This window comes from Amphiprion ocellaris, chromosome 11 (genome assembly GCF_022539595.1).
Source record: "Amphiprion ocellaris isolate individual 3 ecotype Okinawa chromosome 11, ASM2253959v1, whole genome shotgun sequence".
Lineage (NCBI taxonomy): Eukaryota > Metazoa > Chordata > Actinopteri > Pomacentridae > Amphiprion > Amphiprion ocellaris.
Genome location: NC_072776.1, coordinates 655,665 through 681,297, shown reverse-complemented (window position 1 = coordinate 681,297; position 25,633 = coordinate 655,665). Strand labels below are relative to the sequence as shown.

The 25,633-nt window shown below is 37.2% G+C and overlaps 1 protein-coding gene across 2 annotated transcripts in view; it reads right to left on the bottom strand.

The window, feature by feature from the left end:
- Nucleotides 1–25,633, bottom strand: part of uxs1 (UDP-glucuronate decarboxylase 1) — a 42,633-nt gene that overhangs the window by 862 nt on the left and 16,138 nt on the right. For both annotated transcript variants that reach the window (XM_023294118.3, XM_035940911.2), the window contains exons 6-14: nucleotides 24,148–24,328; nucleotides 21,034–21,138; nucleotides 19,866–19,925; nucleotides 18,319–18,440; nucleotides 12,144–12,263; nucleotides 11,531–11,574; nucleotides 5,221–5,281; nucleotides 5,042–5,099; nucleotides 1,998–2,101 (exon numbers count right to left, since the gene is read on the bottom strand). In XM_023294118.3, the coding sequence (XP_023149886.1) occupies nucleotides 1,998–2,101; nucleotides 5,042–5,099; nucleotides 5,221–5,281; nucleotides 11,531–11,574; nucleotides 12,144–12,263; nucleotides 18,319–18,440; nucleotides 19,866–19,925; nucleotides 21,034–21,138; nucleotides 24,148–24,328 (855 nt within the window). The remainder of the gene's footprint in view (nucleotides 1–1,997; nucleotides 2,102–5,041; nucleotides 5,100–5,220; nucleotides 5,282–11,530; nucleotides 11,575–12,143; nucleotides 12,264–18,318; nucleotides 18,441–19,865; nucleotides 19,926–21,033; nucleotides 21,139–24,147; nucleotides 24,329–25,633) is intronic.

Genomic DNA, 25,633 nt, shown 5'->3' with positions numbered 1-25,633 from the left:
AGCCCGTAAACATCATCTGTAAACTTGCCCTGTAGTCCAGAACTAATGATAACGCGATGAAAGCTGCTCTCCAAACACATGAATGATGCACAAAAATACACAACTTCTGATTATTTGCACATTTTTGAGTAATGGCTAAAAGCAATAGTGAATTTCAGAGTTTCAATAAAGGCACTGTGTAAATCTGAGCGAGACTCATGAATAAATATGCAGAATATTTCAGTGGAGAGTCTCATTTGCATGAATATATCTCATTATTAAATGTATGTACAAAATGATCAGACATAAGTCAAGCTGGGTGATAACTAAACACTGATCATTTCTTCATATGGTCCTATTAGGACAGAATTCTAAAGTCTAAATGAGATCTTTCACACTGAGAAGTTATCTTTTTAAATGGCCCCATCATCAATGATTAGATTTTAAACTGTCAAATATCAGTATTATAAATGCATATACACTACCAGTCTTTAGTTTGAACACACACCTCCTCATTTAATGGTTCTTCTTTATTTTTATTTCCATTGTAGATTCTCACTGAAGGCATCAGAATGGTGAATGAACACAAATGGAATTATGTAGGACCGAAAAAGGTGTGAAATAAGTCAAAACATGTTTTATATTTTAGATTCTTTGCTTTGATTCCTGGTTTTGAACACTCGTTATTCTCTGGATGAGCTTCATGAGGTAGAACCTGAAATGGTTTCTCCTCACAGGTGTTCCTTGTCAAGGTTCATTTGTGGAATTTCTTCCTTCTTAATGGGGTTGGGACCATCAGAAGTCACGTTGGTCCACAGCTGACAGCCCTATTGGACAACTGTTAGAATCCATATTATGGTAAGAACCAATCAGCTCAGAGAACCGACAGTCCATCACTACTTTAAGAACTGAAGGTCAGTCAGTCTGGAAAACTGCAGAAACTTTGAATGAATCCTCAAGGAACCATCTAGGAACTACCCAGGAACCTACCAGGAACCATCTAGGAACTACCCAGGAACCTACCAGGAACCATCTAGGAACTACCCAGGAACCTACCAGGAACCATCTAGGAACTACCCAGGAACCTACCAGGAACCATCTAGGAACTACCCAGGAACCTACCAGGAACCATCTAGGAACTACCCAGGAACCTACCAGGAACCATCTAGGAACTACCCAGGAACCATCTAGGAACTACCCAGGAACCTACCAGGAACCATCTAGGAACTACTCAGGAACCTACCAGGAACCATCTAGGAACTACCCAGGAACCTACCAGGAACCATCTAGGAACTACCCAGGAACCTACCAGGAACCATCTAGGAACTACCCAGGAACCTACCAGGAACCATCTAGGAATCATTTCAGGTTCTACCTCCAGAAGCTCATCCAGAGCAAAGCAGCAATCAAAGCAAAGGGTGATTATTGTGAAGAATCTAAAATATAAAACATGTTTGACTTATTTCACAATTTTTGTTTCTTCCATAATTCCAGATGTGTTCATTCATAGTTTTGATGCCTTTAGTGAGAATCTGCAATGGAAATAAAAATAAAGAAGAACCATTAAATGAGAAGGTGTGTCCAAACTAAAGACTGGTCATATATATGCACAAGATCTTGTTTGTATAATTTTGTTTTGGCAAGAAAAAAAAAATCATCTCGCTTTGTGAAGAAAGTTAAACGTTTCCAACATGACACGGAGGTGAACCAAACACATACTGATAACAAGGGAATGTTGTAATAATGATTTCAATATTGATTTCGTTCATCGACTGCTGTATAAAAATATCAGCAAGACCTTGTAAGATAAGACCTATGTAACATCTGAGTCACTGAGGATCTTCAGCAGCATTCATGAGCAGCCAAGAGTTTACAGCAGAAAGGGGCTGAAGTGAAGTTTCTCGCTCTACATTCACCCACTTAAAGCCTCAAAATACTAAAAACTGGAGCTACTGAACATCCAACGTGTTTGTGAACATTTCAGAACTGTCTAGCTGATTGTGGAGCGTTGCACGTACCACCGGCTCCCAGCCCAGCATCATCTTGGCTTTTCGGATGTCAGGTCTTCTCCTCTGTGGGTCGTCTTGAGCCTCAGGAAGGAACTGGATCTGACTTCGGCTCACTGTTGGTGTGTGTTTTAGTGTGCGTTTTAGTGTGTGTGTGGGCATGACAGATACAAACACACAAAGAAAAGGACATGTTGTTATTATTCAACTTACTATGCTGTTGTGGCTTTGTGCGTTTGGTCAGATCACGTGTTTGATTATGGTGTTTTGTGTTTTCCCCCACGTTTCTGATTTCAAAGGAGATTTTACTCAAATAGAAAACCACACAGGGAAAACTGGCTCTTAAATCTCTTGTACAGCAACACACACTTCTATTAGTGATCCAGCGCAGCCTGATTCAGCATCTACTTTTCCATCTTCACTCTCTTTTAAATACGATGTCTTCCCAGTACTACCTCAGCCCAGTACTACCCGAGCCCGTTACTACCCGATCCCGGTACTACCTCAGCCCAGTACTACCTCAGCCCAGTACTACCCGAGCCCGTTACTACCCGATCCCGGTACTACCTCAGCCCAGTACTACCCGAGCCCGATACTACCTCAGCCCAGTACTACCCGATCCCGGTACTACCTCAGCCCAGTACTACCCGAGCCCGGTACTACCTCAGCCCAGTACTACCCGATCCCGGTACTACCTCAGCCCGGTACTACCTCAGCCCGTTACTACCCGAGCCCGGTATCGTTTCCGACGGATGAAATCTTTAATAAAAATGACTGTGCTGAGCACAGGCGTGTGTTATGCATGTGCATGTTATGTATGGATACTGAATTGCATGTAAATTACTCTTATAAAGGTCTGTTGATCAGTTCATCACTTTTGGCAAGCCTTTGTTTTGCGAGTGTCAAAATAACCGTTCCTTCCATGCTTTTATTTTGAAGGTGTATTTTTAATGTCACGGGCTTTTATTTTGTCACCATTCCAGCGGCGCAGGAAGCGGTTTCTTGACATGACAAAGACTCTGCCAAAAAGTCAGAAAATTCCCGTAAAGATGAAAGAAAACGGTTCCAGCTGTTGCTGTCTAGCAAAGGATGTGTCTAAACTTAGAAGCAGCTGCAATGGGGACAAGCTCTTACTGTGAAGGAATGAGTGAAGGACAGAAAGGGGAATTTGTGTTCAAAATAAGGCTGACGGCTGGACGTAAATAAAGGCTTTGTGAAACATCAGGAGTTCCACCATTGTCTGGCTGAGGTTTGCTACATACATGACCTAAATATGTAGCAGGACTCAGAAACCCCACAGTTTAATCATTTGTTCCTTGGATGATTTCCAACTGATAAATCAGTCAGTTTGTAGCAGGATCACAATTATGTGATCATCGGCAGGTAACTGACACAGTGTTCGCTTGTTGTCATGGTTACAGCGACGCCGTGCCGGCAGCTATATCTGGTAATGGGAAATCTTTAACAAAGCTGTAGATCCAGACTATAAGCCGCATCACTGTGAAAATCTAATCACTTGGTCCTTGTGTCATTTCTGACCTTCCCTGAAAATTTCATCCAAATCTGTTGCTCCATTTTTGAGTGATGTTTCACACAGTCAGACAGATTCACAGACAAACGTACACTGATGGTCACATAGCACTGCTGTTCCTTGGAAGATTAAAAAAATCATTTAAATGTCAGAACAGAAACAAGATCAATCTGTAGAAACATTCAGTAAAGTTCATCAGAACTCGTTCTTCATTTCTCACTAACCAGGCACATTGTGTTTGCTACTGTTAACGTAGGCTAATGATTAGGTCAGTAAGATGTAAGAGTCCTCCAGTCGTTTGTTGAACTGTGACTGTGTTCATAAATTCCGTCTGAAATTCAGAGCGTCATCTTCTACTTTCTGAGCACAGAACAGCAGGTTTAGTGGTTTGGAGGCTGCAGGAAAACTGTTCTCTTCACTAAACTATTAAAATCACACAGTAAAAATACTGTCCAAGTCCTGCATTTATTTTACACTCAAAAGTGAGAAATGAAAAAGGCTGTATCAGCACAATGTGCTCACATTTACTTATCTGTTCAATTCTGATGTAACATGGGACAGTTTGTTGAAACATCATGGATAATGTATTTTTCAGTAAAACTTGTGACAGTGGCCACAGTGCTCTGATCATCCCATCAACACAACATTACTGCTTATACACATGATAACTCTTACACAGTACATATGAGAAATAAAGCAATCATTATTTTGTTTTCCTCTTAAAAAAACAAACAAAAACAAGAAAAGCATTCAGCAGTACTCTGCCCAGGCTGCTCATTCCTTGTATCATTTCTGACGCTGAAATCTTTAAAAAAAAAAAAAATCTGTGGATCCAGACTATAAGCTGTTCACTGCTAAAATCTAATCAATTTCTTACCTTCCCTGAAAATTTCGTCTAAATCTGTTAAACCGTTTTTGAGTAATGTTATTAACAGACAAACTAATGCCGATTGTTCCATAACCCTGCCGAGACTTCATCTCCTTGGCAGAGCAACAATCAAAAAGTACTGATAAGAACACTGTTAAAGCACCGGATCAATAAGCAGTATCGGTAAAAGTAGCACTGTTAAAATCTTAGCAATATCCTAATAGCCATCCATAGTTAAACTCTTTCATGAGTCCTCTAGCCCACGGTAGGATGCTGTCAGGATGACCTACTGCCATCAGGAATGGATATACAATGATGCTGATGTTTAAATGTCATTTTATCAATGGACCAAAACAGGTAAGGAGGGGGGAGAGGGAGCGACAGACAGGGACGAAGCAGAAACATAAAGACCACGAACACATGCATGATTCTAACATGCATGATTCTAACATGCATGTTTCAGTGTAGTTCTGCACGGCAAACCCCAGTCTGCTGACAATGAGATGCAGGGTGAAAGCGGTCTCATTAATAAGCCAAACACAGGTTAAATGTGTATTGAAATGTGTAAGATAAGCAGGTAAACAAGTCAAGCTCGACTACACAGGGACGGAAATGGCAGGGGTAATGAGTTCACAGTGACACAGAGGATTGCCTTACCGACGAGACTTTTGATGAGACGTGCAAACTCCAGTATCGTGTGTTCCTCTGGGTTCCCCTGCAAACAGGTTTCATAAATATCCATTACACAAAAAATGACTCACCGGTGAATTGTTTGCCGATATGTAGCTCATTTTCCGTTCTAGTGTGTGAGACACGGTGAGGTGTGATGAACTCACCAGATTGACTGGACTGCTGATGTTACTGTTCATCAACAACACGAGGCCATTCACCAGATCACTGGAAAACAATTCACACAGAGCTGTAGTTTGGATTTGTACGAAGGAAAAGTTTCTCAGCTGAAACTTAGAACCATTTCAAACCTACTTTTCTGTTCAGCACAGTAACACAGTGGAATAAAAACTTCCAAGGCCAGAGACTACATGCCACTGTCAATAAAATGCATTATTTCTCATTTCATTATCTTCATGCACCTAACCTGCATGTACAATGCATGACGCTTCAAAGAAATGTGGACAGAACATACAAAGTATACTGTGAAACAACAGGACAGAGTCTGACAAAACAGTACAAGCCTATACAGCTGTTGTTAGAAGCCTTGACAGTCGGTACTTACCGACGCAGTGGATCTGTGAGGTAAATGCAAAAATTAATCCATTTATATCCATTGATGCGTTTCTGCTTACAGTAGCAAGTACAGTGTTTCCTCTTCTCTTTTTTTTTTGTTGGGGGGGATAATATGATGTTAATTACTCATGAGTACTAAGGTAAACTACAGATAACTATCTGTCTCAGTATCTACTCTTTGATACGTCGGGTTAATACGATGTTAATTTTTCCTTGAAAGTGACGTCACGTTCAGCATCCAGGCAGCTGGTCAGAGAGTCAGAGGAGTGACGTCTTGGAAAATAGGGCAGAAAAATTATTAGCTGAAGATAACTCATAATATATTTTACAAGTTAAACAGACATTCACTAAATATTGATGTCCAGCTAACGCTACGTAGCATATCAGTAGCTTCAGTTAATTGGACCCAGTGACAACTCAGTGTCGCTAACGTGAGTAAACTATTGATAGCATTAAGCTAATATCTGCACCATGATGTAACATCTGACTGCGTTTTCAGATGAGCTTGTTCCGATATTTCTCTAAGAAGAGAAAGATGCCTGATGAAGATGACGCTAGTCAGGTATCATTAGCCTTTTACTGACTCAGAAATGATGGCTAGGTAAGAAATTGTGTTCACGCTTGTAATCAGATGTGATGTGAGTGTAAATGATCTCACATTAATGTTTTATGTAATCATATAAGATTAGTAACATTAGACAGGGAGGAGCAGTGGAATAAAGTGAAGGAGAGCAGAGTGATAAGAGTAGAGGAGAGAAACCTAAAGGGAAGCCCAGGATGTCAGGCTGTGATCCTGAATGAGTTGAAAAAAATATTTAATTTTATTGTTTTATTTATTTATTTTTGAAGCTTTTATTTTTACATTCAGCCTTTAGAAAGCCATTTTCAACTGGCCATTCAATAAGCCAGTTGTAAAAGTAAAATCTGCAGTCGAGTGTCATTAGTTTACGTCGCCACCGTTCCCGGAGAACCTGAATCCACTGCTGAAAAAAAATCCTAGAAGAAACACTGAAGTACAATGTTTGCCATGTTCATCATCTTTGCTTTAGTAATCTCACCATCTTAACATGATAAACACTAATTAGCACTAAACATAAAAACATCCCCACAGGCATGGCACCAGCATGGCTAAAAATAACTAAAATCAATTGACATGATTTTCATAACTGTGTTTTTCGGCCTTCATGTCGACCACGACACATAAATTACTAGTGGCACGTACCGCACAGCGTATAGAAATAACCTAGTGACCTTAGCAAAGAGAGACTAAATATTATATCACATTTGTTCTTCACAAATAAACACAATTCACAGGCTACTTCACCTTCCACAGGTCACTGAATAGTTCATGTAGTTTTAATATTAAATCTAATCCAACACTGCACCGTGTCCACATCAGCCAGTTCTTTCTCCCAAATGTCAAATTTGCATTCATGCATATATACATGATGTGCTGAGACGTGTAGTTTTGTATTTGAATCAATTAGAGGAGACCAACAACTCTTAGTATGATGCAACACAACTCAACACCTGCACAAAATGAAGACAAACTTGAATAGGTCCCTTTCTGCAAATATTTTATGAAAAATAACCATAACCTGCATCTGTACCTGCACACTTTGTTCCACAGTGCTGTTCACAAACTGTAACAGAGACCTTTAATCCTACATGTCCAGGTTCCACCTTGCCCCTAACCTGGACAAAAACTAAAAAAATGGGTATACAAAGGTAGGTGTAAATACACTCCCTGAGCACTTAACTATGGAATCACAGGAGTGCCATAATAAAAGGCAAATCTGTTAAAAAACAAGGAAATAAATGTGCAAATATAAAGAGGAATAAAAAAATATATAAATAAATCTGTTAAAAAATAAGGAAATAAATGTGTAAATATAAACAGGAATGAAAAATAAAAAATATACATAAATGAATCTTTTAAAAAATAAGGAAATAAATGTGTAAATATAAAGAGGAACAAAAAATTAAAAAATATATATAAATAAATCTTTTAAAAAATGAGGAAATAAATGTGTAAATATAAAGAGGAGTAACTAAAAAAATAAATAAACTAGAAAAGCACTCAGAGAGCGCAGTACTCTGAACGTGAACAGATTTTTTAATCTAGTTATTTTTTTAATTCCTCTTTGAATTTACACATTTCCTTATTTTTTAACCGAGTTATCTTTTATTATGGCACTCCTGTGGGTTCCATATTTATCAGGAACATCTGTACACCTGCTTATTTACGTAAAATCAGTGGGTCACGTGGCAGCAGCGCAGTGCATAAAATCATGTAGACACAGGTTCAGTGATTTTGAAAGTGGCATGATTGTTGGTGACAGATGGGCTGTTACTGAAACTGCTGACCAACTGGGATTTTCACCACAACAGTCTCCAGAGTTTCCTCAGAGTGGTGCAGAAAACATAAAACATCCAGTGAGCGGCAATTCTGTGGACAGAAACCGCCTCTGTCGATGAGAAAGGTCAGACTGGTTGGCGCTGACAGAGACTCCGGTAAACTCAGATAACCACTTTTTACTAGTGTGGTGAGCAGAAAAGCATCCCAGAATGCACAATATTATGTGTTGCAATGATGTCGACATGAAACATCAACAGAATTTAATAAGAGTGTTTCCTACATCTTGTGAAAACCATGCCACAAAGAATTTAGGCTGTAAACAAAGGCCCCACCAATTATTAAAAACGCTTTCTTCATAAAGTGTTTGGTGACTTCACAGTACTGTCATAATAACTGACTCACTTTTCATCAATAGGTGGTGAAGTCTGAGAGAAAACGAGGACAGGTGTAAACATGCAACATATGCAAATAAACGGCAAGCAGATTTGTCTTAATTCTTGATAAAATATGAATGACCTATTCTTGCCATCAGCAGTCAATGGAGTTGATCGTTCACGATTCACACACAGCATTTATTTGGACATTACCAAAACCCAAAGCCCACCAGTGGAGTTGAATGGCATGCTACTTTTAACCCTCCTGTAGTCCTCATTCATGGGCATCAAAAAATATTGTTTCCTTGTCTGAAAAAAAATCCAAAAATTCAGCAAAAAAATTCCCCAAATTTCAGAAAATTTGCAAAACCTTCAGGAAGAAAATTCCAAGAATTCCTTAAAAGTTCAACTTAAAATTTTTATTTATTTATTTAAAAAAAAAAAAAAAATCCCCCAAATTTGGCAAGAAAATTCTTGTAAATATTTTCAAAAAAATCAGTAAAAATCTTCTAAAAAGAAATCCTAAAAATATCTAAAATGATTCCATATATATCAGTAAAACTTCTAATATTTTCTTTAAGAACATTCACATAAAAATCAACCAAAATTCAGCAAAATTCACTGGATTTTGGTCGATTTTTTGTGAATGTTCTTAGGAAACATTTTTAACATTTCTTTTTTTCCACCAAAAAACGTTCAAAGATTTCCCAAAAATGTTGAAAATTTGGACATCAGAAGTTTCACTGTGAAAATATATTTTTTCCCCACATTTTCAAACTTTAAAACGGGTTAATTTTGACCCGCAGGACGACACGAGGGTTCAAAATCACTAAAATGACACCGTTTGTCAGAACCACACTGTAAAAACAGAAAGAACTGCCAGATGAAGTTTAAACTGCTCATCTGTGCCATTTGTTCTGGAAACTGAACCAAAGCTGGACTTTAAATCGTGACATTTCATAAAAACTCACTTTATTTTACATCTCATTTAAGATTTTGCCAGAAGTGAACTATTTGATTCTGTAAAACAACTACAAATTGTGCAGTTTGACTACTTGTGGACTGTGTTTCCACAGAGCAGACAGGAGGATGGTAACACATCCAAAAACAGTAAAACATTTATACTATGTACGGTTACCATTTCTACTGTGTTGATAAATGTTGTACAGGAGTATAAAATGCCCAGAAACCATTTGGACTACAGAGCGTTAAATAACTAGAGACTTTCTTGTGATGGGATCACACCAGCCCTCAACATGTTCATGTTCTGACCAATGAGTACTCAGACATGGCTAGGCTTGGCCAGTATCTATTTTTTCCATCCCATCATACCTGTCTGATAGTATGTTATGTGACAGCCTGAGCAGCTGGTGATTGAAGTAATTGTCAGACAGGGACACACCGGTGGACTGAACGGATATGATGTGTGGGTGCTGCTGGCAGACTGACATTATAATAAAATCTAATGGCTAATAAACAGCTTTTGTAATTGGAACCAGTCATCTCAATCTAAAATTACATATGGTAGCTTCCCACATACAACCTCGCGGACGTGAAGGTCAACCCATAATTTGCAGGTCAGGCAGGTTTGGGTAAGAAAATATCACGGGTCCAGGGAGGTCGAGGCAAAAACGGACCAACTGGCATGAAAACTGACTTATAAATAACTTAGACAAAACTTGCACACAATAGGATAAGCTGTAAATATCATCTTATCTATTCATGGCATTTACCTTGACCTTATATTTTTTTTACATTATCAAATTTTAAAACGCGTCAATCTGACCCGCAGGACGACAGGAGGGTTAAGTAATACACAGTGATCCAGAAAAAAAATTACTTCGTCTCGCTGTAGACAACATCCTCATCTAATTTTAGGGAACTGTACATTGAAGACTCTAGTTAAACTCACAGTTGTCAGAAAAAGATAGCACTCGGTCGAAGCAGGTTTTTGAAACATTAATAGAAGTAAAAAATAAATAAATAAATAAATAAATAAAAAGCATCATCTTCTATTTAGGCTCAAGATTTAAGACCAAGTGAGAAAAAAAAAAGTCTTTTGGCCACCATCATCCTCTGACCTCAGCTCTGGTGAGACCCTGTGAAACATCCTTTTCTGAGAGTTCCACTTAAAGAAGTGTTTACCCAAAGACGATTTACAGAACAGCAAAGTCATACAGGGCAGCAGGAAAGTGCTTTGATGAGATAGGACGTCTCTGGTTCTTTACCTGATGAAATACATGTTCACTATCACCTACACACAAACCGATAAATACTCTTTGAACCTGCATCATCCAAATTAAGGTAATATTCCTTTGCCGTAGAACAAAGTCCATGTAAAAAAATCTACCACTGAACATACGTTTGATTTACTTCAAACACCACAAAATAGATAAATAAATAAATCAGTTCTATTTTGAGGTTAGCGGAGAGAAGTCACAAATTTAATCTATGAAAAAGCAATAACATTACCAACGCCGTGTAAAGACATGACAGTTTGGATGGTCATATTTAATATATTTACCATACTTCACTATTAACTGTATTTTAATTGCATTGTTACATTGCTTCCTAATTGGTGGCCAATAAGAGTTTAATCCTCCTGTTGTCCTCATTTACTGTTTCCTTATCTGAAAAAAAATTCAAAAATTCTACAAAAAAAATCCCCAAATTTCTGAAAATTTGCAAAACTTTCAGGAAGAAAATTCCAATAATTCCTTAAAAGTTTCCCTTAAAAGTTTTATTTAAAAAAAATCCCCAAATTTGGCAAGAAAATTCTTGTAAATATTTTCAAAAAATGAGTAAAAATCTTCTAAAAAAATCCTAAAAATATCTAGAGTGATTCCATATATATCAGTAAAACTTTTTATATTTTCTTAAAGAACATTCACAAAAAAAAATCAACCAAAATCCAGTGAAATTAATTGGATTTTGGTTGATTTTTATGTGAATGTTCTTAAGAAACATTTTTAACATTTCTTTTTTTTCCACCAAAAAATGTTCAAAGATTTCCCAAAAATGTTGAAAATGTGGACATCAGAAGTTTCACTGTGGAAATATTTTTTTCTCTCCACATTTTCAAACTTTAAAATTGGTTAATTTGACCCGCAGGACAACACAAGGTTTAAGATTTCCTACAACAAAAGAGGTTTAATTCAGTCATCTTACCTTACATACTGAAAAGCTCTTGTTTGGGAACCGGTACCATACACCTAGAAGAACAACAGGACATGGATTTTCCTTTCTGCATGATTAACATACTGGCATTGCAAAATATCACGATCAACATGAATATGTGTTACCATGTGCCGAACAATATACTGCTACTTCTTGGCAACTTGATAGCCAGGTGGCTGGGGCGCACACCAAACAGGTATAAATGCCTCAGCATCTTAGTCACCAACTCCTGCTCTTTTTCTCATCATTGCTGTTCATCTCTACTGCAACTTTCCCATAAATGCAAATGCTTGCTTTCAATCAGTTGCTATATTATAAACCATATTCAAAATATTAAATCAGACCACTAAAAATTTCTAAAATGTTTCAGCTAAAACTGTGTTCAGCTAAATAAGACAACAAGGACTGCTCATATGCCTTCATGTCATTTAAGAGGCAGTGCAACAGCAGCAGTCCTTATGAATCATCATCTCACTGAGGTTAACCCAGTGTGAACATGCTCAAAATGCTGACACGGAAAATAAAAAGCTTAATGTGTACAGCCATTTATCTTGAGGAAAAAAATGTGAAAGGAGACAATAAGTAAGAAGCTTAAAATGCATACCGTGAGAGGTTCTCCTTGTAGAGCCTGAAGGATGAAGTTACTGACGACACGTCCATCGTTCATGTGCATTCGGGAGCCAAACGTGTTGAAGATTCTTGCCACTCTCACCTCTACTCCTTCCTGCAAACACAAAAGAAAGTGGGTGAGTCATTATGAACACAAGAAAAGCATTCAGAGAGCACACTACTCCGCCAAGGCTGTTCATTTCCCCATACGGCAGTCAGGAATGCAGCATTTGTTTATTAGGTATTGATGGTCAGAAATCACGGCACCATAGAAGGTGTCCATTTGATATAGATGCACCCACAAACACAATGACCTGGCACTGAGCACAGGCGTGTGTTCTGCATGTGTACTTTATGTATGGATACCGAATCACGTGACCTAAATATGTAGCGGGCGGCAGGAATTGATGGGACTCAGAAACACCCCCACAATTTAATCAGTTGTTCCTGGTATCATTTCTGACAGATAAGTCCTGATTAGTCCTGATAAGTCAGCAGCAGTGGATTTGTAGTAGGATCACAATCAGCTGATGTAGTGTTCACTGGTTGTCATGGTTACAGTGACGCCGTGCTGCTATCTGGCAATGATACAGAAATCTTTAACTAATCTCCACATTTGTCCAAAATGATTAGAAATTTGTCCAGAACTTGCTCAAAAAATCCTCTTTTCCTGTTCACAATCTGTTCAAAATGAGTTAAAAATCTAGGATGGCTTAGAAGGTTTCCAAAAATGACTAAAAACAATAAAAATACGTCCAAAATGACTCAAATCTGACCTCATGAAATAAGTGTGTTCTCTAAATGTTGTTAAAATTTGTCAAAAATGACCCAAAATATGTGCAAAATGACTAGAAATTACTCAAATTTGCCCAGAACTTGCTCCAAAAATCCTCCTTAACTGTTCAAAGTCTGTCCAAAATGAGTTAATGGTCTAGGATGGCTGAGAAGGGTTAAAAAAAATTACTGAAATGGGTCCAAAATGACTTTAAAATGTCTCCAAACTATTAAAATATTCTTTATAAAGTAGGAATTATTCACAGTTACAGTTTTATAAACATTGGTGGTCCTCAGCGATGGATTTGTAGTAGGATCACAATCAGCTGATGGAGAGCTCATTTGTTGTCATGGTTACAGTGACGCTATCTGGCAATGATACAGAAATATTTAACAAATCCATGGATCCAGACTATAAGCCGCATCACTGCCAAAATCTAATCACTTGGTCCTTGTGTAATTTTTGACCTTCCCTGAAAATTTCATCCAAATCTGTTGGTCTGTTTTTGAGTGATGTTGCTAACAGACAGACAGACAGACAGACAGACAAACAGACTTACAGACAGAGTAAGAATAACTCAGTAGCGTTTCAACTTCTTTGATTATCGTCAACTCTAGAGCTGTCTAGACGATTCATCCTCCTGTAAAAATAAATTTTTCATTCACTATCTGATTTTTATTTTTAGGAAACATCCATAGCCTGGCAGGAACAGCGTTAAAACTGAAAGTAATGCTGGAAGAACATTTGTAACTTGTGCCCTTCAGCGAACATGAAAGCCCAATTTAATAAGCTGTTTGCACATAAATGTCAGGTAATAGAGGCAATAAATCTAGTCTGGACACCACCAATACACTGACTGATGTAAACTGAGAGAAATCAGCTGATAACGTACATGTGCTGTATCAAGCCCCTTCACAAATAAATACTGAATATTAGGTAACATGACACAAGATTATGCACCAGTTTGTGATTGGCTGTAACCTTTTTATGTAGTTTTCTCAGTCATGAGTCTACCTTCCCTGTTAGCATTTGAATAGCAGCAGCAGCCGTCAGCAAATCACTATAAATGGCTGAAAAGCACTCACATAATAGCGTTTTCATCATAGAAGGGAAAATTTGCTTCCGCCATTCAGTAAAACATTTATACATGCAACAAAGTGAGCCATTTATTTGAAACTGGGCATTTTTCTTTTCCCTTTCTGGGCAAAAAATTCTACCAAGGTACATTTTCCACCACTTATGTTACCAAATGTATGCAGTGTATTTCCTAGCAGCTCTTAATAACATTGCTTTTCCCTCTCAGTTACTCTGGTTTGACTTCCTACTAAATCTACATGTGCATCTCTCACAGAGATGACACTCTGCTACTAATGTGATCTTTGATGTGTAGGGCATCATTTATATTTGGCCTGGGACAAATCAGGACAGTGTTTTTACTGCACATATCCATCTTGATCAACACAAATCTACACAGTGCCCCGTCTAAATAGGTGCCTTTGTGTCACAGGAAACTTCATCCAGAAACTATTACCTGCATAGACCTTTAAACGCTGAAGGTATTTTCCATTCATGGGAAACAGAATTAACTTCATTACAGTACGTAAGAAAGAATCAGAGAAAAATAAATTCAGTCCTACTACTAAAGTATTTCTGAGGACACATACACCCTCACTTCCACTTGTCAACAAAGAATAAATAAAAAAGACCAATCACATAAAGGATGTCACTGATCTGTTTTTAAAATCCACAACCTTCTTAAATCAGCCCTGTACATCACTGCAAAACTGCTTTGGACCTATTTTTGAACACTAAACATGAATAAAAACATGAAAATCATGCAGATTGCTCTCTTGAAAATGTGGACCATGAAATTTGACGGATACAAACAGCAAACATATTCGGAGTGGCGAGGAGAAAGGACACAATGAGGACAACATGATGAAAAGGCCTTCGAAGGGTTGCTCGTGTGCAGCCCGGGTATGTAAATGATGCTCTGTGCAGGTGTACTTACATGCATACTCAGCCGGGTTTGCTTTTCCTCGGTCATTTAGACTCATTACATATATACTAGAAAATGTGAATGCAAACACTCTGATAATTGAGAGGAATCAGCTGATTCAGTATGTTGTGATAACAGTGACAATAATCTTACTGCTTCCCATTAATGGCATGAATACAAAATGTTATTTGCCATTTAACTCCAGCACATATGTGGTATTGTTATAAAATTTCTATGACTGTTTATATGTGCATCCACACATACATGGAATCTACCCTCTTTGACAAAAAAACGAAAAATAAATAAATCTATATACGATTATGAGCACAAGATTGCAGTGTCATAAGCAGAAAATTGAGTATTTATCCTCTAAACCCCATCTAAACGCACTGGTGGGTTTAAAAGGCATGCTGCAGTTTTTTAAATTGTCATAATAGGCTATTTATCATAGCAAAGATCTGTGAAAACAGGAAGATTGTTGGACATTCAACTTTCCGACAGTCCTTAAACTAATCCTGCATGACTTTTGGTTTCTTCAGGAAAAAAACGTCCAAATCTAAACGAAAAATCGTGATGTTTAACCCTCCTGTTGTCCTCATTTACAGGCACCAAAAAATACTGTTTCCTTGTCTGAAAAAATTCAGCAAAAAAAATTCCCAAATTTCTGAAAATTTGCAAAACCTTCAGGGAGAAAATTCCAATAATTCCTTAAAAGTTTAACTTAAAAATTGTATTTATTTAAAAAAACAAAAACAAACCAAAAAAAAACTAAATTTGGCAAGAAAATTCTTGTAAATATTTTCAAAAAATGAGTAAAAATCTTCCAAAAAATCCTTAAAATATCTAAAGTGATTCCATATATATCAGTAAAACTTCTAATATTTTCTTTAAGGAAGGAAACTTTTACTTTTAAAATTATTGTCCCAAGCAGGCTGGTCTGGAAACTACCGGACCTTGTTCTCAGTAACCAACTGTGGATAAAGAACTTCCTCAGCAACCGCCCAAAGACAGTGATACTCAGTCTGAGCCTGACCCTCAGAACAGCAGCATGGCAGGGATGTTAGCTCAGTCCTGCCCTCGACTCCCTCTATACATATGACGGCACCTACTGAGCCCACAAATACAATCATTAAATTCTCTGATGACACAACAGTGGTGGGACTTATCTCGAATGGCGGTGAGACAGCCTAAAGAGATGAGGCCTGCAAAATTAAAAGAAAGGTGTGCAGTGAACAACCTGTCATTAAACATCCAAAAGAGCAAGGACAGCAACAGGAGGAGCATGTGCCACACAAAACAGGGGAGGAGGTGGAGAGGGTCTCCAGTTTTAAATTCCTGGGGACGTACATCAGTGAGGACTTCGAGTGGACTGTAAATCCCACTGTTCTGGTGGAAAAGGCCCAGCAGAGACTGTACTTCCTCAGAGCAGTAAAGAGGAGCAACCTTTCTGCAAAATTATTGGAGTCCTTTTAAAACTGCTCAGTGGACAGCATCCTGACGTGCCGCATCACAGCCTGGTATGGGAACTGTTCAGTGGCGGAAAGGGCAGCCCTTCAGAGGGTGGTAAAAACAGCACAAAAAACCATTTGACTCCAAGTGTCCTCCCTGGAAGACATCTAAAGGTCTCACTGCCACAACATAATTGCTGGAGACTGAATTCACCTCTTTCATCATCTGTTTACACTAATGCCCTCTATAAGATGCCACAGGGCCCCGAAATGCTGCATCTCCAGAGGTGAGGAACAGTTTTTACCCTACAGCCACACATGAACTGAATGTTGGTCACTGTATGTGTACATGCAATGACAATAAAGGCAAATAATTACAAAAAAGCAACTCCACGGTACTCCAGAATGTAATCTGCATCTGCCAGCTTTTACGACAACATCAACATTAATATTAACTGACGTTATCTAGCTGTGCTGGCCTGGTGCTCATCCTCATGTCAAATGAAACATCTTTAAACATCTTTAATTCATGCCGTGCACAATGAACGGCTTCATTAATCTGAGGTGGTTCAACAGCTTATTGTTCTTCCTCTCTGTCCATCACATGGAACCACAACAGCCATTCACCAAAGTAAATTAGAAAAACACTTATGAAACACATTCACGTGATGTTCCTTGCCGTGAACAGCTTTCTGTTACTGCTGGCTATGGCTGCTCAATCAGAATACCCAGCATGTTTCATCAGTTTTCAACAAGAGTGCAGTGACAGTAGTTCTAAAATGAGGACCAATAATGGAAACAAAAAGCCAAACCAGTATCAGTCTCGCTGAAGACAAATCCTAATGATAATGAAGATGATACAGAGCTGGGAATATTTCTCCGTATGCTTGTCTTGTACAAGATCACGATCTGCCTCTCTTTCTAAAATTTAGTTTAAATGATTCATGCCATGTGGAAATCAAAGATCCATTAATATATATACATACGCATAATTATATATACATCATTATTTATTTATTTATATTTATGTATATATTTATACACATGTTTTCAGCCTGAGCAACAGGTAAGTCATGCTTTTTCATCTATTACATAACCTACACTCATCACTTTTTAAATGTTAATGAATTTTGATTACATGACTGGGCAACAGATGTAACGTGTGATTATTCTGGCCCGTCTGCACAAACGACTGACAGCAGGATTTCTATAAGCCGGCCATTTCCAAGAATTCTCCCAGTAAGAGTGGAAAAAAAAATAATGAGCTACTGAGGAGGAGCAGGAGACGAAGCAGATAAATAAATATCACCTGCCTGAAGCAAAGGCAAGAGAAGTCAATCACACAGATAATCAAAGGCTGCTGTCAGTCAAGTCATTATCAAAAATTCTTAACGGAACTGAAATTGTCAAGAGCTTTGCTGAATTTTACATCACAAAACTCAACCCAGACTCAATACAAGATTCACTCACATGCTGATATCAAACTATCCTCTCTCAAAAATCACTCATTTATTTTTCAATACTTCTAGAGACCTGGTGAAATTAGGGGCACAACATTCTTATACATACTATAACGAAAAAAATATTAAAAAACACTTTCAAACTTAATTTAAATAATATATTTCATGCCAGCTGCACGATCACACTGGTTTTAACTTCTTGTCTTCTCATTCAGAAATTCTATTTTTTATCCGTTCTATATGACTATGTAGAGGAAGCTGTTGGATCAGTTTTTCTCTGACATCAATATATCCTGAAAATCTACCACCTCTCAAGCGTTTTTTTTTGCATCAAGTAATAAAAGATGAATATATTAACAGTCGTAGTGTTTACCTGTGACCGTCAAATTCCTCAATTACTGAGTTGTTGTGTTTAGGAAACAGCTAATGTTAATGACTGTCAATCAAACCGGTTATTTTTTAAATGTGTAGAGCAACAGTGATGATACCTGTTTCATGTAGGCGTAACACATGGTCTCTGCCACACGTTTCCCTTCATCGTAGCATGCCCGAGGACCAATCGGATTCACATGTCCCCAGTACTCCTCATTTTGAGGGTGAACCTCTGGATCTGAAACAAAAATCATTTGGGAACATATTGGGAAGTTGCTTGATCTTTTCATAACAAACATTCTTTACAGAGAATTAAACACATTTCATTTGAAAACAACGTTCTTTCCATCTTGCACACTGCCACCAACAAAAACTTTTATGCTTGTCCGGTCATTTTAGTGCATTTTAGCACTCAGCAAATTGGATGAAACATCACGACAAGTATAAGACAGTAAAAGTTCACCGGCCTGGAACACTCTGTTCGATGACATGCTGTACCGCCGTCCTTTGTCTACTACTTGCAGCTGAAAGTTACATCTTTACAAATGTGAAATCTGCACTTGCACAGCACTCCCAACAATTAGTTTTGAGTGTAAAGCTCTCTTTTGCCATTTCAGATTCTCTCTTTAATTTGCATTGCACAACATATAAGTCTCAAACCAGGCATGAATAAAGATCATGACAGTTGGTAATAAAAATGCTGCCGCTTGAGCATTATCACTGCGCTGATAAATTCTGACTCAAACAAATCATTACTTTATCATTGTGCAGCTGTCAACGAGTTGGCCTCCTAAACTAATAAAAAGTGTAGTGTAAACAATGCTAAAGTTGGCCATGTTTGTGGTCATTTTGGCACATAATGGAGAGTGATTCAAACCCCCCCAAATTTTCAAAAAGCTGCAGCTGTTAAAATTGTGTTTTGTTGAAAGCTACTGAATCTTTCATTAAAAAAAAAAAAAAAAAAATGAATGTTTACACATTATGTGGCTACACATTCATGGAATATTTTGTCTGAAGTAGTCCATTAACCCTTGTGCCATCCAGTGGGTCAAATTGACCTGTTTTAAAGTTTGAAAATGTGGAAAAAAATATATTTTCACAGTGACATTTCTGATGTCCACATTTTCAAAATTTTTTGGGAAATTTTTAAAAATTTTTTGGTGGAATAAAGAAATGTTAAAAGAAATATTTCTTTAAGAACATCCACAAAAAATCTGCCAAAACCCAGTGAAATTCGCTGGATTTTGGTAGATTTTTTTGTGAATGTTCTTAAAGAAAATATCAGAAGTTTTATTGATATATATGGAATCACTTTAGATATTTTTAGGATTTGTTTGGAAGATTTTTACTCATTTATTGAAAATATTTACAAGAACTTCTTGCCAAATTTGGGGGAATTTTTAAATAAAACTTCTAAGGGAAACGTTTAAGCAATTATTCGAATTTTATTCCTGAAGGTTTTGCAAATTTTCTCTGGTGAATTTTTTTTCTGAATTTTCTGATTTTTTTCAGACAAGGAAACAATATTTTTTGGTGCACATAAATGAAGACAACAGGAGGGTTAAGTAAACTATTTGCTTACAAAATCAAAGCAGAACCAGCATCGGTTCAAACCAATTGTGTACAGCACACCTAAAAGATGAGTGGGAGGCATCTTTCGTACCTCCATAAACCTCAGAAGTAGAAGCCAGCAGAAGTCTTGCACCCACACGTTTGGCCAGGCCTAGGAAACAAACAACATGATGAAAACAGCAAGAAACAAATGAGATCAAAGGCCTTAAACCTGATTAAATGCACAGATTAGAAAGAAGGAAGATAACAAAAACTGCAGCACTGCCAAGGAACACTTTGTACCAAGGCTGCACATCTACAAAAACTGATAAATTCACATGGCGACTGCAGCACAACGATTGTATTTGCTTCTTGGTAATGTTCTAAATATGAGTTTCAACAACATAGATTCATAGATATACTGACTATGGTCATGCCAAGAAATCCATTTTGATTAGATTCATGGGATATTTCACAATAGCTGTTTTAAACATGACAGGACCCACTATGGACAGTTTCAATTCTCACCCAGTGTTTGGCACCTGGCATACGAGAGCTAGAAATAGCATTGCTGAACAACAACAATGAGCAGTGGCATAAAAACATGAAGGAAAAAGACTGTTTCTACTTCTCTCAGGGGCCGTACGACTGATGGAGTTTGACATTTATTTTTGCAAATGAAAGCATACCATTGTTAGCGCGAGAAAAGCTGGACTTCATGCTCATGAGAAAATCTTAGCTTGATTATTTATGAAATATGAGGTTCTGTTTAATTTTGAATAGTCTGGCTGCTCCCACACAATATAACAAGACATGGGGATTTTCCTGGAGTTTGACTGTAAGCAGAGAGATAGAAGCTGAAAATGAATGTGGGACACTAATGGAGACTTTTTCCTCTTGTACCCCATTAACAAAGAGAGGAAACTTTTTCATATCTATACAATCAGGAAAACACTGTTTCATTTACGGTGTTGTTGTTGTGAAGCTGAAGAGGAAAGAAGGAATTGTAAACAATAAAACTGTGATAAGGAAAGGTTTTAGGGAAACATACTGATGTGTTTTGATGCTCTGACCTTGTGACCTATATTTTTATCTCTATATCTTATTTATTTGTATGTGGTTTTATTCCACTCACTGCTTACTGTCCTATTATCAGCTTATCAGTCGTCTGTGAAGCACTTTGAACCGCACTAAACTGCATGACAGGTGCTATACAAATAAAACCTGACTGTTTTTGAGACCTATTCTACGCCAATAGTCGGTCACATACGATTACTCACCAAGCATGTTCAGGGTACCAATGGTGTTGGTCTTGAGTGTTTTGATGGGGTTGTACATGTAGTTGGGAGGAGAAGCTGGAGACGCCAGATGATAGATCTGGTCCACTATAAAAGACAGGAGAAATTATAAATCATCAAACCAACAAACACACTCCTGTGTCAGCAAAATGTTCATGAGAGTGACTCTGAATTAGTTCCTTTCTTTTAAAGCTGACAGCAAGTTGTGGAGCTGCAGTGCAGAACAACAAGAGATAGAATTAAAGGAAAATGCTGGAATAATACAGTAGCTTTAAGCTAAAGTAGAAATGAGTCAGACAAAGTTGTTTCCATTATGTTCAATGTAAACTATGTGTTAAAGCCAATTACATCTTTACTATGGTGCAGAACTGTTTGTAGATTCCAAAGTCGTATCTCAACCAGGAAAATCACAATAAGTCTTTGAAACACAATATAGAATTTAATGTGAAGCCATGGAGTACGTTTTTCCCCCCAAAGGAATGTTTATTTTACCCTGTGTGACATCAATAAAGGTCCATCTTATCCAAAACATTAGAATTAATGGACAATATTACACCATCCATTACCAGTTCGAGTGTAATGTAGAGTGCTGACAGGACAGATAATGATGCTCACAAACAAACTAATAACCCAAATGCATGGATTTCATTTTAAATATCAGAAAAAATAATTACTGAGTTAGTTCTGAAAGTAACATTTGGCTCTGACAAACCCATGTTATTCCAGATATGTTATTATTTTTATCACAATAATCAACTGGCACCTAGTTTAAAACAGGGCTTGGGACAAAAACACATATATCATTTTTATTATTTTATACAATGAACAAATGAAAACACAAATAATTATCTAAAACAATTTCTTTTAATGACTAAAAGCTAGAACCACCTTTTCTCCCAGCACATGCTAACAGGCAAATTACGTAAATATTGGCACTCACGCGCTACTTTATTATTCAGAGGTAAAGGCCACCGTCCACATGCTTGTGAGCTACTGACCAGAGCACAAACTGTAACTTGGAGGAACATTATGTGTTCTTGTGCTAGGCTTGAAAACACGGGACGGCCAAATAATCTATGTGCTTAACCTCACCAAAAGGTCTAGTCGCCCTGTATGTCTTCCAATAGGTTCTCTCAACCATCTCTGACCCAATTCTTTATCACCTTCCCATTTCTCAAACGCTCACATCCTTTCTTCTCCAGGCTAATGTCGTCACCTATTGAGGGCTCGACCTTCGGATCTATGCCTTATTTTCCTTTTCACATCTTCTCTGTTGACATTTTTCAAACCACTCTCATACAAAACTTTCCTCCCAAAAATACAGACTTCAGATTTTCATACCATGGGAAGCAAAAGGAAATCTCTGTGTGTCTGATTGATTGTCAGCTTCAATAGCTTATGATTATATAAAACAATAATAATTCAGTGTCTAGTGTATGTCTAGCATTAAGCATATAGGCCCCTGCTCAGACCAGGTACCACTTGTGCAAAAATTTGCTCTGCTGCTCGTTTTCATGAAGGCATCAGGCAGTCGCTACAGAACCCCACTGGCCAGGAAAAACATTTACAACAAATCTTTCATCCCCTCTGCAATAGCTGCTCTTCATAACACAAAACAGACTTCACTGTTTTCAGTATTTTTAGTTATTTTATGTGCTTTACTTGTTCTTATTTAATGTACTGTGTTTTTAATGTGTGAGGGTGCTTTCAGTGTTTGAGTGTGATTTTTAAATTTTGTCTTCCAGCCGTGACAAAGGATGAATTTCTGTTTTTACTTGTAGCAGACAATAAAGTTATCTATTCTTCTTCTATTCAATATATAACACATTTCATGAGCTGTGTACAGCAACTGCATTGAAAAGGAAACCTTATGTATCCTTGTGTTAAATTAAATAAAGGCATCACCAGAACCGCTGACAGCATTACATACAACTACCTTATGCTGAACCCAATTTGTCCATCTGAATGAACTGTAATAACTGCTTTGGCAAACACTGTTCAGACGCAGACACCTGGTATTAGCTTTTCAAAGGGGAGACATTTATCACAGCGGGAGTAAAGGATGGTTATTTTCTAAGTTCAAATAAACACATGAACTCTGTGGAATGAAGGGAAAAGACAAAGGTATTATGGTTTACACTTCTAAGTAAAGCTTTAGATGCCTTCCCAACAACAAATTATTAATCTGACAAAAATGTTTGCAATCACCATTAAAAATCTAAATAATGACAATAATTATGATTCAAAACATTTCTAAGCATCAGCCCAGTTATGTATTCTGTTGAATCAGAGTTCATTGTCCTTTGCAAGAGAGTTTTTAAATATTTTTTCAGAAAGGCTGAGGTGTAACACTAGAGCATTCAGGTCAATATTCTCAGATAACCTAAATGGGCACCAAAAAATATTGTTTCCTTGTCTGAAAAAAATCAAAAAATTCAGCAAAAAAAATCCCCAAATTTCTGAAAATTTGCAAAACCTTCAGGAAGAAAATTCCAATAATTCCTTAAAAGTTTCCCTTAAAACTTTTATTTAAAAAAAAATCCCCCAAATTTGGCAAGAAAATTCTTGTACATATTTTCAAAAAATGAGTAAAAATCTCCCAAAAATTCTAAAAATATCTAAAGTGATTCCATATATATCAGCAAAACTTCTAATATTTTCTTTAAGAACATTCACATAAAAATCTACCAAAATCCAGTGAAATTTGCTGGATTTCGGTTGATTTTTTTTGTGAATGCTCTTAAAAAACATTTTTAACATTTCTTTTTTTCCACCAAAAAATGTTCAAAGATTTCCCAAAAATGTTGAAAATGTGGACATCAGAAGTTTCCCTGTGAAAATATATTTTTCCCCACATTTTCAAACTTCAAAACGGGTCGATTTGACTCTCAGGACGACACGAGGGTAATAGGATCACATCTCATTATTTTATTAAAGATTAGTGATTATGATTATTTTCTCACTGTAATACAATTATTACTGGTTTTATTTGTGGACCTGTGCTCTGGTAAAGCTGGTCACACATTGATCATCAACAAGATGAGTGGGCAGAAATAAGTCAAGCATGTTATTTCTCACAGTCAATCTTTTGCTCACCTTCAATATAGAGAGGCTCCACCACGTCGTGATTGATGAGCTCGAAGTTTTCGTGACCAATCCAGTGCTCTACATTTCTCTTTCTCCCTGTGAAGAAGTTGTCGACCACAGTCACCTCATGGCCGTCCATCATCAGCTTGTCAGTCAGATGAGAACCTACGAAACCAGCTCCTCCAGTGATCTAGGGGAAGATTGCACGTGTATAAAACCATCAGTAAAGGACACTTTTAGAAATACTAGGTCACGCGTCATCTTGGGCAAACAAATCCTCAATATAACATGCTTGCAAGAACACAGATGCTGATCAGTTTTATAAAGTCACATTTTAGAAGTTATATTAAAATTCTTCAGATGGAAATCTGCAGCAACCTGCTGATAAAGGAAGAGAGAGCACAACCTGCAGGTCTAACTCCAATGATGAGCCAGAAAAATCACCAAAATTTTGAAATGATTTAAAATTGCATCATCTTATATTAACGTATTATTTAAATGGAAGGGTATGGTGTTTGGTATTATGTTAAAAATGTGTCTACTATTCATAAGTGAGATTCCATTCTTGTGTTTTTTAATATTGTGCACCTCTGACTATATTTGTGATGACAGATTTAATCCTCCTGGGCATAGACGATAACAGTCACACAGATCTGTGGAGAAGTGTTCTGCCGTTCTTCACAGATGAATCTTTCCAGCTGATGTTGCCTGGAGGGGTTTTTTTGCTCTGCGTTCCACTTTAAAATACTGTGTGTTTGCAGGCGTTCTACTAGATCCAGGTCTGGGCACCTACTGGGCATACTGGATCACTTATCTCTTCTTTAACTCTTGTGTCGTCTGCAGGTCAAATTGACCCATTTTAAAGTTTGAAAATGTGGAATGAATGAATGAATAAATACATAAATATATAAATACATAAATAAATAAATATTTTCAGAGTGAAAACTTTCACAAATTTTTGAACATTTTTTGGTGGAAAAAAAATGTTGAAAAAAAATGTTTCTTCAAGAACATTCAGAAAAAAATCAACCAAAATCCAGCGAAATTCGCTGGATTTTGGTTGATTTTTTCCAGAATGTTCTTGAAGAAAATATTACAACTTTTACTGATATATATGGAATCACTTTAGATATTTTTAGGATTTTTTGGGGGAGATTTTAATTTTTTTTTTTTTTTTAATTTAACTTTTAAGGGAAACTTTTAAGGAATTGTCTTCCCGAAGATTCTGCAAATTTTTATAAATTTGGGAAATTTTTTGCTGAATTTTTGATTTCTTTTTCAGACAAAGGAACAATAATTTTTGGTGCTGTAAATGAGGACAACAGGAGGGTTAAAAGAATCACAATCATTAGAGATCATTTCATGCTCGAGAACTTCTCTCCTGCCACGTTTCTTTAGACTGGGAGTCATACTTTCATTCAGTATTAGAGTGTACAACCACAGTGCCACCTATAAATGTCATCCCCTACACTGTTTGCACTCATGCAGCTTTAAT